This window comes from Mesitornis unicolor, unplaced genomic scaffold, assembly GCF_000695765.1.
Source record: "Mesitornis unicolor isolate BGI_N332 unplaced genomic scaffold, ASM69576v1 scaffold13122, whole genome shotgun sequence".
NCBI classification, from domain to species: Eukaryota; Metazoa; Chordata; class Aves; order Mesitornithiformes; family Mesitornithidae; genus Mesitornis; species Mesitornis unicolor.
Window position 1 is genome coordinate 1,215 of NW_010168573.1, and position 10,021 is coordinate 11,235.

The following is a 10,021-nucleotide window of genomic DNA, read 5'->3' on the forward strand; positions in this document are numbered from 1 at the left end:
GGCACAGGTTACCCAGAGAGGTGGTGGATGACCCATCCCTGGAAACATTCAAAGTCAGGTTGGATGGGGCTGTGAGCAACCTGATCTAGTTTAAGATGTTACTGCTCATGGCAGGGGATTAATGACCTTTAAGGGTCCTTCCCAACCCAAACCATTCAGTGATTCTGTGTTCAGTCCTGCCACTTCACCCAGAAGACAGAACTTGAAATGGGAATTGTGACCATTTGTGTTGTCTCTTTCTGAACAACTATATTTTCATTGTCATCATCATCCTCCTTGTATGAAACAAGATCGTTCAAGTGTGAGGGGTGACAAAAATGTGTAATGATGACAGTTGCCTGGTCAGGGTATTGAGAAGATGGGCTAGGAGACCGATGGATGAGTATTACTGCAGTCACATCACAAATATGAGTTTTCAGAAACCATATTGCAAAGAAATAGATTTTGTTATCATTGTTGGTGCTACCCAACTGGGAAACACAGCCATCACCATGAATCTTACTTGACCAGTAGCCAAAGACAGTCTTGAATAGTTGCTATCAATGAACAGCTCATAATAAATTCCAATTTCCCAAAATTATGGAAAAATTATATTTTTTAGAAAAATGGCAATTTGCTTATGGGCAATCTGGGCGGACTAGGTACATTGGATAAAATATACCTTGTGAATCATAGATGTTCAGCTCTTGTAATAGTCTCTTAGGATTTAAAGCAAGCTGAACAACTGACAATCTTGGAGGAATTCAAGTGTGGTTTTATGATATCTGGTTCAATAGACTGAACTGGATCACTCTCACTAGCAATTATGTGTTTCACCAAGCATCTGGAAGCTTCATTGATGTTTATGTTTTCCTGCAAGTGAAAGAGAAGAAGAGGTGGATTAGTCAATATTAATTAGACCATGTTGCATATTTCCTGTGCATAATTAAATCTTTCTCTAGGCAACATCAGAAGTTTACTTTCCTTAATAAGCAGCTTTTAAAAATTGACTGTATTAAATAATGCTTACTGTAGTTTTTAAGTTAGTTAGGGTTTTTGTGTAATGTCATTCATAGCTCCTTTAAATTATACACAGAGCTCACTTTAAATTACCTCAAACTCTTGGTGATTTGATTGCTTCTATAGACTAAACAAACAAATGCCAGAAGGATGTTAAAGACAGATGCCTGAAGTAACGCTCCGAAATCCGTATCTTACTGCTTGAATAATGGTTACTGTGATTTTCAAATTATTAATTACCTATCAGCAATTACAGCCATCAATAGCACTTATTTTTTAAAGCCTTTTCCACAGTTTTGGGAAGATTTCTGTATGCAGTGCTCACAATGAAACCTGTGATGAACCAGATTTGCTGAATAAATGATACAATCTCAAGTTTTTCACAGAACAGTGAAAAAAGTTCTATATCATGCAAACCCCTCACTTATTTTTTGCTGAGGCTGAGTTATCACCGATGTACCGCTTCTGAATAATTGATTTCACTTGTAAAACAGAAATTCTCATTCTTGGTGTTTAGAATGAAAGGCAAAGCACGTCTTTTTCTACATATGCCTTATTTCAACAGCACGTTTAACCTGTAGCAACTCTTACTCTGTAGAATAAGCAAAGCTGATCAGTGAGACACAGTTCAGCACAGAATAGAAAATCAGCAGTAAAAATGAGTAAGGATTTTTTTTTAATGGCAGCCACCGATATGTTTGTAATACAAAGTCAGGTTTACTGGCATAAAAAATCACTCCTCTAACTCCTAGCATTGATTACTTATTATATGACAGGAGATAGAAACCCCACTGTAACTTGGTCTTCTGGTAGGTTGTATCACACGTCCACATATATGCATATAGAAATGCATACAGATATATGTATATATATTTATGTATAGGGACATACTCCTCTTGCTTCGTAAATATTATGTTTTTATTTACAATCTAAGACTGACCCACGTTTCCAAGCTGAATCTAGAGCATAAACACCCACACACACAATGCCATGAAGTCTACCTTCAGCATCAGTTCAGCATCATTAATAAAACAACCTGTAAAATTTAACATGCAAAAAAAATTCTGTGCATGTTCAAAAAAAGTCAGATAAGATGTTTAAGCATGAAGCTATGAGAGATATATACCAAAGTACATATGTGTGTGTTTCAGTAGAGGTGGTACAATTATAGGAAGATCAAAAGCTAAAGTAATGTATTTTGTGAGGCTGTCTTCTAATCCCCTTGAAATCAATGGCAAAGCTCCACAAACTCCATTGACCATCACTTTGCACCACAATAAAGAGCTGAAACCTGGGGATCTAAATGAAAATGTTAATTAGTGCTGAGATTTCAAAGGTTTCTTAAACCACACGAGTGAACTTGAATATTTGAAATCTGACCTGTAAAGAGTATCAGTTGGTTGTAAAAGCTCAAATCTTTAGAAAAGTCATTTACGTGGTAACCCCTACAAAGTAACAGAGAGCTGGGAATCAGCTCCATACTGAGATGTCAAAATGTTACTGCATCACATGGGTCTCTCAGACCAGACAAGCAAATTCCTCAAGCAGGCACCAAAAGCCTTTTTCAGCACACTGTGAAATTCTATTAGAAATAAAACAAACAATGAGAAATATCTCTCAGTACTGCTTAGAAAGATACTGCTTAGAAAATGCACAAAAACACATACAGGTAAAAATCTTTTGCATTGTGTTTTCTGTTATTAATGGACGATAAGCAGCTCATTTTCCCCTGCATGGCTTCTCTCCTGGGATGGCAACATGTATTTTTTCAGTAATGTCTCAGTGACTATCTGAGACTGCGCCCAAATCAATGAACATTCATATTTATTAGCAGAAATCCTCTTTGTCAGGGGCTTAATATCAACATTTTGTAAGAGTGGGAAAGGGAGAATAAACCCAAGCCCACAAAAGCATGAAATGGGTATAGATGGACATTCCTCATCGCTACTGGTGAAAGTCCATATGCAAGACCCAAGCCAAAAAATTCAGAAGGAAAAAAAAAATGTTATTTTTCTTCAGCCAGGACTCAAACCAAAGTGAAATTGTATGTTTAAACCTCTTTTCAAAACTGTATCAATTCTGGGGGGGGAGAAAACCAAATTTGAACATGCAAGCATTGTTTTGACATAAAAAGTAAAAATATTTAGCTTTTGGGAATATGAGAAAGGAATAAAAAGTCCTGTCTGTAGTGTGTGTTAAAACAGAGATGTGTTTTATTATTCTGAACATTTAAATGAACTGCCTTAGCTGTGCAAATAAAATGTTCTCAATTTTGCAATGGGAACAAGAGAGGAAGGATGATCCCGGCAGAGAGCACCGCTGGTTTTGAGCTTCTGTCTAGCTCCAGCCTTCTCCCATGGTTCGGATGACAACAGATACGTGGTAACACCCTTTGTCACAACCTTTATCCTATGCTGTCTACTCTGTGTCCTGGGCTTGTGGATCAGGTATGGTTGTATTTTGGTCAGTCTAATGAAATATTGATTTGCGCACATAAAGTCCTACAGTATGTTTTGCAAAAAATAAAAAAAAAGAATAAAATCAATATTCTGCTAGGCAGAGAAGCAGCTGCAGACAGTAGAAGGTGATTTGCTATCCAAACACAGACACCCAGAGACTTGGTAATTTTAGAAAGCAGGAGGTGTTGAAAGGCAGTCTAGGGAAGGGCAAATAAAAAGGAGTAGGTGAAAATCCACCCAACAAATACAAAGAAACGAGCAATCAGAGTATAAGATTGGACAGAGAGGTATAATCACTGACACACTACTAATCGTACTGAAACATGGAAACAGTCCCAATTATTCCTAAAAATAAAACTAATAATGTTTCAAAAAAGAAAGAAGATACAGATGAGACAACAGAGTGAAAAGATGTCTTTCAGTGTTGAAATGCTTTAACTCTCATATCCCTTACTACTTTTGTTCCACACAAAACACCACAGAAAATGTGACAATTTCTGCAGTTCAGACTTTTTCCCCTTCCCTTCCCTTCCCTTCCCTTCCCTTCCCTTCCCTTCCCTTCCCTTCCCTTCCCTTCCCTTCCCTTCCCTTAATGATGTCTGGCTGCTTGAGTCAGTCTTTCCTTGACTGGGAGGTGGTGAAGTCACCAACCATGGAGGTGTTTAAAAGATGAGGAGATGTTGTGCTTAGGGACATGGTCTAGTGCTGGATTTAGGGCTGGTTCAATGGTTGGACTCAATGATCTTAAAGGTCTTTTCCAACCAAAACCATTCTGTGTTGCTATGACACCATTGCAAAGGAATACAGAAGTGAAAATCAGCACATGCTGCTCTTTTTTCTATTAACAACCAAATAAAGCAAGGCAAAGAAAACAACTCTGAGCCAGAAAGGAACACTGGAAGACACAAACAAGATTACAGTTTGCTTTGTAGATCGATCTTCAAAAGTGTTGTTCACTAGGTCATGTAGTGATAGGACGAGGGGAATGTTTTTAAACTAGAAAAGGGGAGATTTAGGTTGGATATGAGGAAAAAGCTCTTCACCATGAGGTGGTAGATCAGTGGCACAGGTTGCCCAGAGAGGTGGTGCAGGCCCCATCCCTGGAGATATTCAAGGCCAGGCTTGATGGGGCTGTGAGCAACCTGATCTGGTATCAATGTCCCTGCTGACTGCAGGGGTTGGACTGGCTGAGCTTTAAGGGTCCCTTCCAACCCGATACATTTTATGATTCTATTCTATGATTCTATGAAATGTATGGTTTTGAAGGGCAGTTTTAGGTAAAGGATTGCAAATTGAGGCAGGGTAGTAAAGTTTAAAAACCTCTGAATCTATTGCTATGGGAAATAACGTAGTCTTGTAACGCAACAGCCAACTGAAGGGAAAATAAATACTTTATTGAATGTGTCACAAAGCAGTACATAAGCTCAGCAAGCTGCTTTGCATTCTGGATTGCCTTCCCTCTTATCTGTCAGCTCGAATGCAGATGCAGAACATTCACATTTAGAGCATGCCATTTTAATATATGAAATAAATCCCCTCAGACTAGACTGGCTCTTAGCTCTTTAAAAAAGAAAAAAAACCTTTGCTGGTTTTATGGTCCTGTCTCACTTCCAAATGAAACTTCTTTTCTTTGCTATGCAGCTATCTTAGATTTATCTGTCTGGTTGCTTTCTGGTATAAAACTGCTCCCTTTTTGCTTTGGGTAGTTACTTACTTTGAATCTGATGCTTCTGAGTCTTACCTTGAAAGTCAGGGTGAAGAACAATGTGTATGCAGGCATGGCTACCTAACATGGGCATTTAGGGAGCCTTAAGCCATCTGTGACTGCAATCCCAAGAACAGGATATTCTTTAATTGAAGCCTTAAAGCTGGTTGGATATTCTGCAACAAAGTTATTAGACTTAATGACTTCCAAAGGTCCCTTCTGACCCCAGTTCTGTGACTCTGTGAACCTCCAGCTTTTGGCCATCACTAAATAATGCATTTGATAAAAGTGGTCCAGAGAGCTATAGGGCTATAGGTATCCTAATATCTGTAGGATGATCTGAAGTAACTCCTCTTCTTTTAGTTATAGGAAACAAACTCTGCAGAGTATTCTGCTCAGAGTGACTGCAGATCTGAATTGAAAGCTTCTGCCTCAGGTGTCAGCTTCATTTTGTGTTTCATGGCAGAAGCTGAAATGTTTTCTAAGACTCTCTGTGGTGAGATTGGTTAGTCATGTTTTTTGAGTGAATTAAAAAGACAATGTAGGGAGCTATGTATCCCTAACTGGGTCTGGCAGCCTCAAATGGATTGCTTTGGTTTCAGTTACCAGATCAGCAGATTAGCTGCAGTGTGTCAGCCTAATTCAAATACATGTCCAGACCTTGCTTGCCTTTATGGAAATCAAAACCACATTTCCTGTTCCTCTGCAAGTCTAGAGTACAGCTTCTTTTTTCAACTTTCATAATAATTGTTCAGTTAGAAGAGCTGAAGAATTTGTGATTTAAATAAGGGACAGGAGAGCTTAACTCATGCAGTGGGCTCACTGGTAAGATGAGAAGAATTGCTGTCCTTGCTTTATGGAAGAAAAGGCTGGATCAGAGGAGAGAGTGACTTTCTGAAGGTCACCTCATATATCAGTGGCCAAGAGGACTCCTGATAACTAGCTCAGCATTTGGGCACTATGACACACTGTGACTTGTCTGTGAGGCAAAAGCTGGAGAAAGAACACATTCTTATCCACCTTTCCTAGAGGAGATAAATCCTGTTCCAAATAGGCTTTGTCCAAATAGCCCAGAGACTTAGTCTTCAGGACACAATGCTCAGCAGAAAAAGAGCTGCGTGCTTAGTCTAGTTTGGTACAGATCTGCAAAGCACGGCTACCAGCCCTTTGGGGTGGTTTGGATAGAAAGTGAATGTCTCTTCACCTAATTCTGTATTTCTGACAGCAGCATTGCAACAGGGAAAAGAGAAACTCAGGCACACTGAGTGCCACAAAGAAGATCAAGGGCTGGAGCAGCTTCCCTATGAAGACAGGCTGAGAGAGTTGGGGTTGTTCAGCCTGGAGAAGAGAAGACTCCAGGGGGACCTTATAGCAACCTTCCAGGACTTGAAAGGTGCCTATAAGAAATCTGGGGAAGAGCTGTTCACTAGGGCGTGGAGCAATAGGATGAGGGGGATTGGTTAGAAACTAGAAAAGGGGAGATTTAGGTTGAATATTAGGAAAAAGCTCTTCAGTATGAGCACAGGTTGCCCAGAGAGGTGGTGGAGGCCCCATCCCTGGAGATATTCAAAGTCAGGCTTGATGGGGCTGTGAGCAACCTGATCTGGTACCAATGTCCCTGCTCAGTGCAGGAGTTGGACTGGATGAGCTTTAAAGGCCCCTTCCAACCCAAATCATTCTGTGATTCTATGATAATCACAGCTATGATCAGTCATAAGGTATTTCAAGTTATTTCTGAAGTAGGTATTTCCAGGCACTTTTAGTTTTGCCTGACTTGTCTGTTTTGATGCAAAAGTTCCATTTCCATTATAAAGTGATAATAAGCTTGAAATTGCTGCTTTTCTAATCCAAGTCAAAAGCTCACCTCTTCGAACTAGGAACAGTGGTGGAAACAGTTTAAAGGCTTGGAAATATGAGTGGAGCTCTCAGCTGCTCTGGCTACATCCTGGATAATTAAATGTGTGACAGGAAGGAAAAATTTCCTTCCTTTAAAAAAATGCATCTTTCACAATAGTTGTGGTAATGAAATCTATTAAAGAATTTACTCTTAAGGGCCACTTTGTGTCTATCTGGGGAGATGCCTTTTAGACTGCAATCAATATGAACAAACCAAATAACCATGTGTAAAAGAGACCAGGCTCTACACTGGATATATGGGGCTATATATGTATGTGTGTATATATATATATGTGACTATATTGCATTGTGCTGTTGTCCAACAAGGGCCTTCTCACATAGCAAACCACCAGAACAAATTCTTCTGTCTTTGTAGGCAGCAGAAGATTGGAACAGGTTGAGCATTTCCTTTAGATTAATGAAAGAATCAAAATCAATACATGAGAATGCATTAGGTAGCTCTAACATTTTATATTTAAGTTGTTAAGAAAAACAGCATGAGGGAATAATACAATGATTTTTTTTGGTGTGTAATCTGCCAGTGGTACAGACAAAAATTACAAACCATTGACAGGTTGAAATATAGTAGGTACATATATAGCGTGCTACTTTCCGCAAGGCAACCAGAATGAAAAGATGCATTTATATAAGTAATCATCTTTGTTTTTCCAAAATGCATAAATCTTATTCAGCTTTCTTTGAAGGCTACAATATTTCCAAGCATATCTCCAGAAGACCTCTGGAGATCTAATTATTCCAGGATACCACAAAAAAGAGTTATTACTTATTTGAGCTGCTAAAACTGCTTGCTGCGATACGATGACTTCTCTGTCAGTGTTATTCTGCTTCAGAGAAGAGTTTCTATTCTCTATTGCAAACGTAATCAGGTTTTTATTTTCCCCAGACCCAGGTTCAATTATTCAATATGCTCTAGGCTGAAACAATACCAGATACATGTAACATCCAATATTTTAAAATAGCAGTAATAACACCTTTTGCTTAGAAAAAATATGTAGTTCAGAACTTAGACCAAGTAGGAACATTATTCTGATCTAACTTAGCCTCAATGTTGTGATTCTACCATCTTTTGAGGAATTACCTCCTTTGCATTATTTGAAAGTCAGGAGCCTCCAATTCTGGGTGGACATCAGGTGTGAGGATTGCAGAACAGCAGACCCTAGCAGCACGTAACAGAGTCACGCATCCTCAACTCTCACCACTTCCTTCATGGTGGCTTTTGAAGACAAGTGTTGTCATGGCTGGATTTCTATCTGTTCCTACACGATTGCACTGGTAACCTGAGGACTGCTGGGGTTTCTGAGTTGAGTAAAGTAAGAAGAATGTAGATATTTCCTTTGTTTAAAATATCTCAGAATCTGAATTCTATGTGGCTTAGAATCATAGAATCGCAGGTCGAAAGAGACCACAAGGATCATCTGGTCCAACCTCTCAAGGTATAAGTATCATTTAAATGAGAGGAGTCAGCACCCTGTCAAGCTGACTGTTAAAACTGACCAAAGTAGGGGAATTTACCACTTCCCCTTGGAGATTATTCCAATGTCTCATTGATCTCATGGTAAAAAAATTTCTTCTGGAGTTCAATCTCCCCAGAAGCAACTTGTGTTCATTACCCCTCATCTTTTACGTGTGTCTCCTTGTGAAAAGAGAGTCTCCATCTTCTTGGTAGCCACCCTTTATGTACTGGTACATGGTAATAAGGTCCCCGCTAAGCCTTCTTTTCCCAAGGCTGAACAGGCCCAGTTTTCTCAGCCTTCCTCCACACGGCAGCTCTTCCAGTCCTTTCATCATCCTCATGACCCTTCTCTGGACCCTTTCCAACCTGTCCACATCTTTTTTGTATAGTGGAGACCAAAATTGGACACAGTACTCAAGGTGTGCTCTGACCAACACTGAGTAGAGAGGGATAAGAACTTCTTTATCTCTGCTGGTGATGCCCTTTTTAATGCAACCCAACATCCTGTTGGCTTCCTTTACAGCTGCAGCACACAGTTGAAAAACTTTTCCTTAGTTGTGACTTTTTTTTTAAGCTTTACATGTTCTTCATACCTCCATAGTTCTGCCCATTATTGGCTACATCATCATGGTGAAACCTGTCTGAGACCTTTGAAATTGTCTGTACATTTATTTTATTCTACAAGCCGCAGAATATATGTCGTTTTTTGTAAGAGGCTGACAGTTCCTTGCAGGGGACTGATGTCTGGAACTCATGATACAAAACCCTTTTTCATAGGCCAAGGAGCAGTGGCCAGTTGCATGACTTTGCAAAACCAAACCAAGAATAATGAAACTATGGCCCTTTAGACAAGGGTTCATGCTGTTCCCTCTCATTTTCTTTCAAAGTCTTTTAGATGTAGACATTTTGGAACAACTTTCTGTTTATTTCTTTCCACGTGACTTTTGGAGTGGTTTTGCCCTCGGGCCTCAGTTTTCAGTGAATTAGTTCTTGTCCGCAGGAAATGTAAACTCACTTATATGTCACAAATGAAGAAAAAGTAATTCTGAAGAAAACAGTCATGTACAGTGTTACACATCACTGGTAAATTGAATCCCAAAAACTCACAACCAGTTATTATATTTTGTGCTTTTCGTGGCCTGAAAGACAGTTAGACACCTAACAGAATTTTGGAAAGGACCAGAATATGTAATATAGAAATATAAAAATAATAATAATTTCTTCTGTAATAATCCCTTCACCTTCCACATCTTCTACTGACAGCTGCCATTCCAAATGCTTCACTCTTTTTCATAGCTTTCCCATAATTATCATGGAGAAGCAGATGCAAGAGATCTTGGCCTCCGTCTTAAACCAGAACTAGACACCATCCATTGTAAAATTTAGGTTACCGTAGAGAGAAACACTGGATTCTGGCGGCCTTATGTAGTGCAAAACAGAAGAGAGCCACAGGCCTGAATTCAAACCAGATCCTGCACATGCAGGAAT

The 10,021-nt window shown here is 39.3% G+C and overlaps 1 protein-coding gene across 1 annotated transcript in view; it reads right to left on the bottom strand.

The window, feature by feature from the left end:
- Positions 1-657: 657 nt before the first annotated feature.
- The window catches only part of RAB38 (RAB38, member RAS oncogene family), a 19,225-nt gene continuing 9,861 nt past the window's right edge, over positions 658-10,021 (bottom strand). Inside the window, exon 3 of the mRNA XM_010179061.1 lies at positions 658-852. Within this exon, the coding sequence (XP_010177363.1) occupies positions 700-852 (153 nt within the window). The 3' untranslated portion in view covers positions 658-699. The remainder of the gene's footprint in view (positions 853-10,021) is intronic.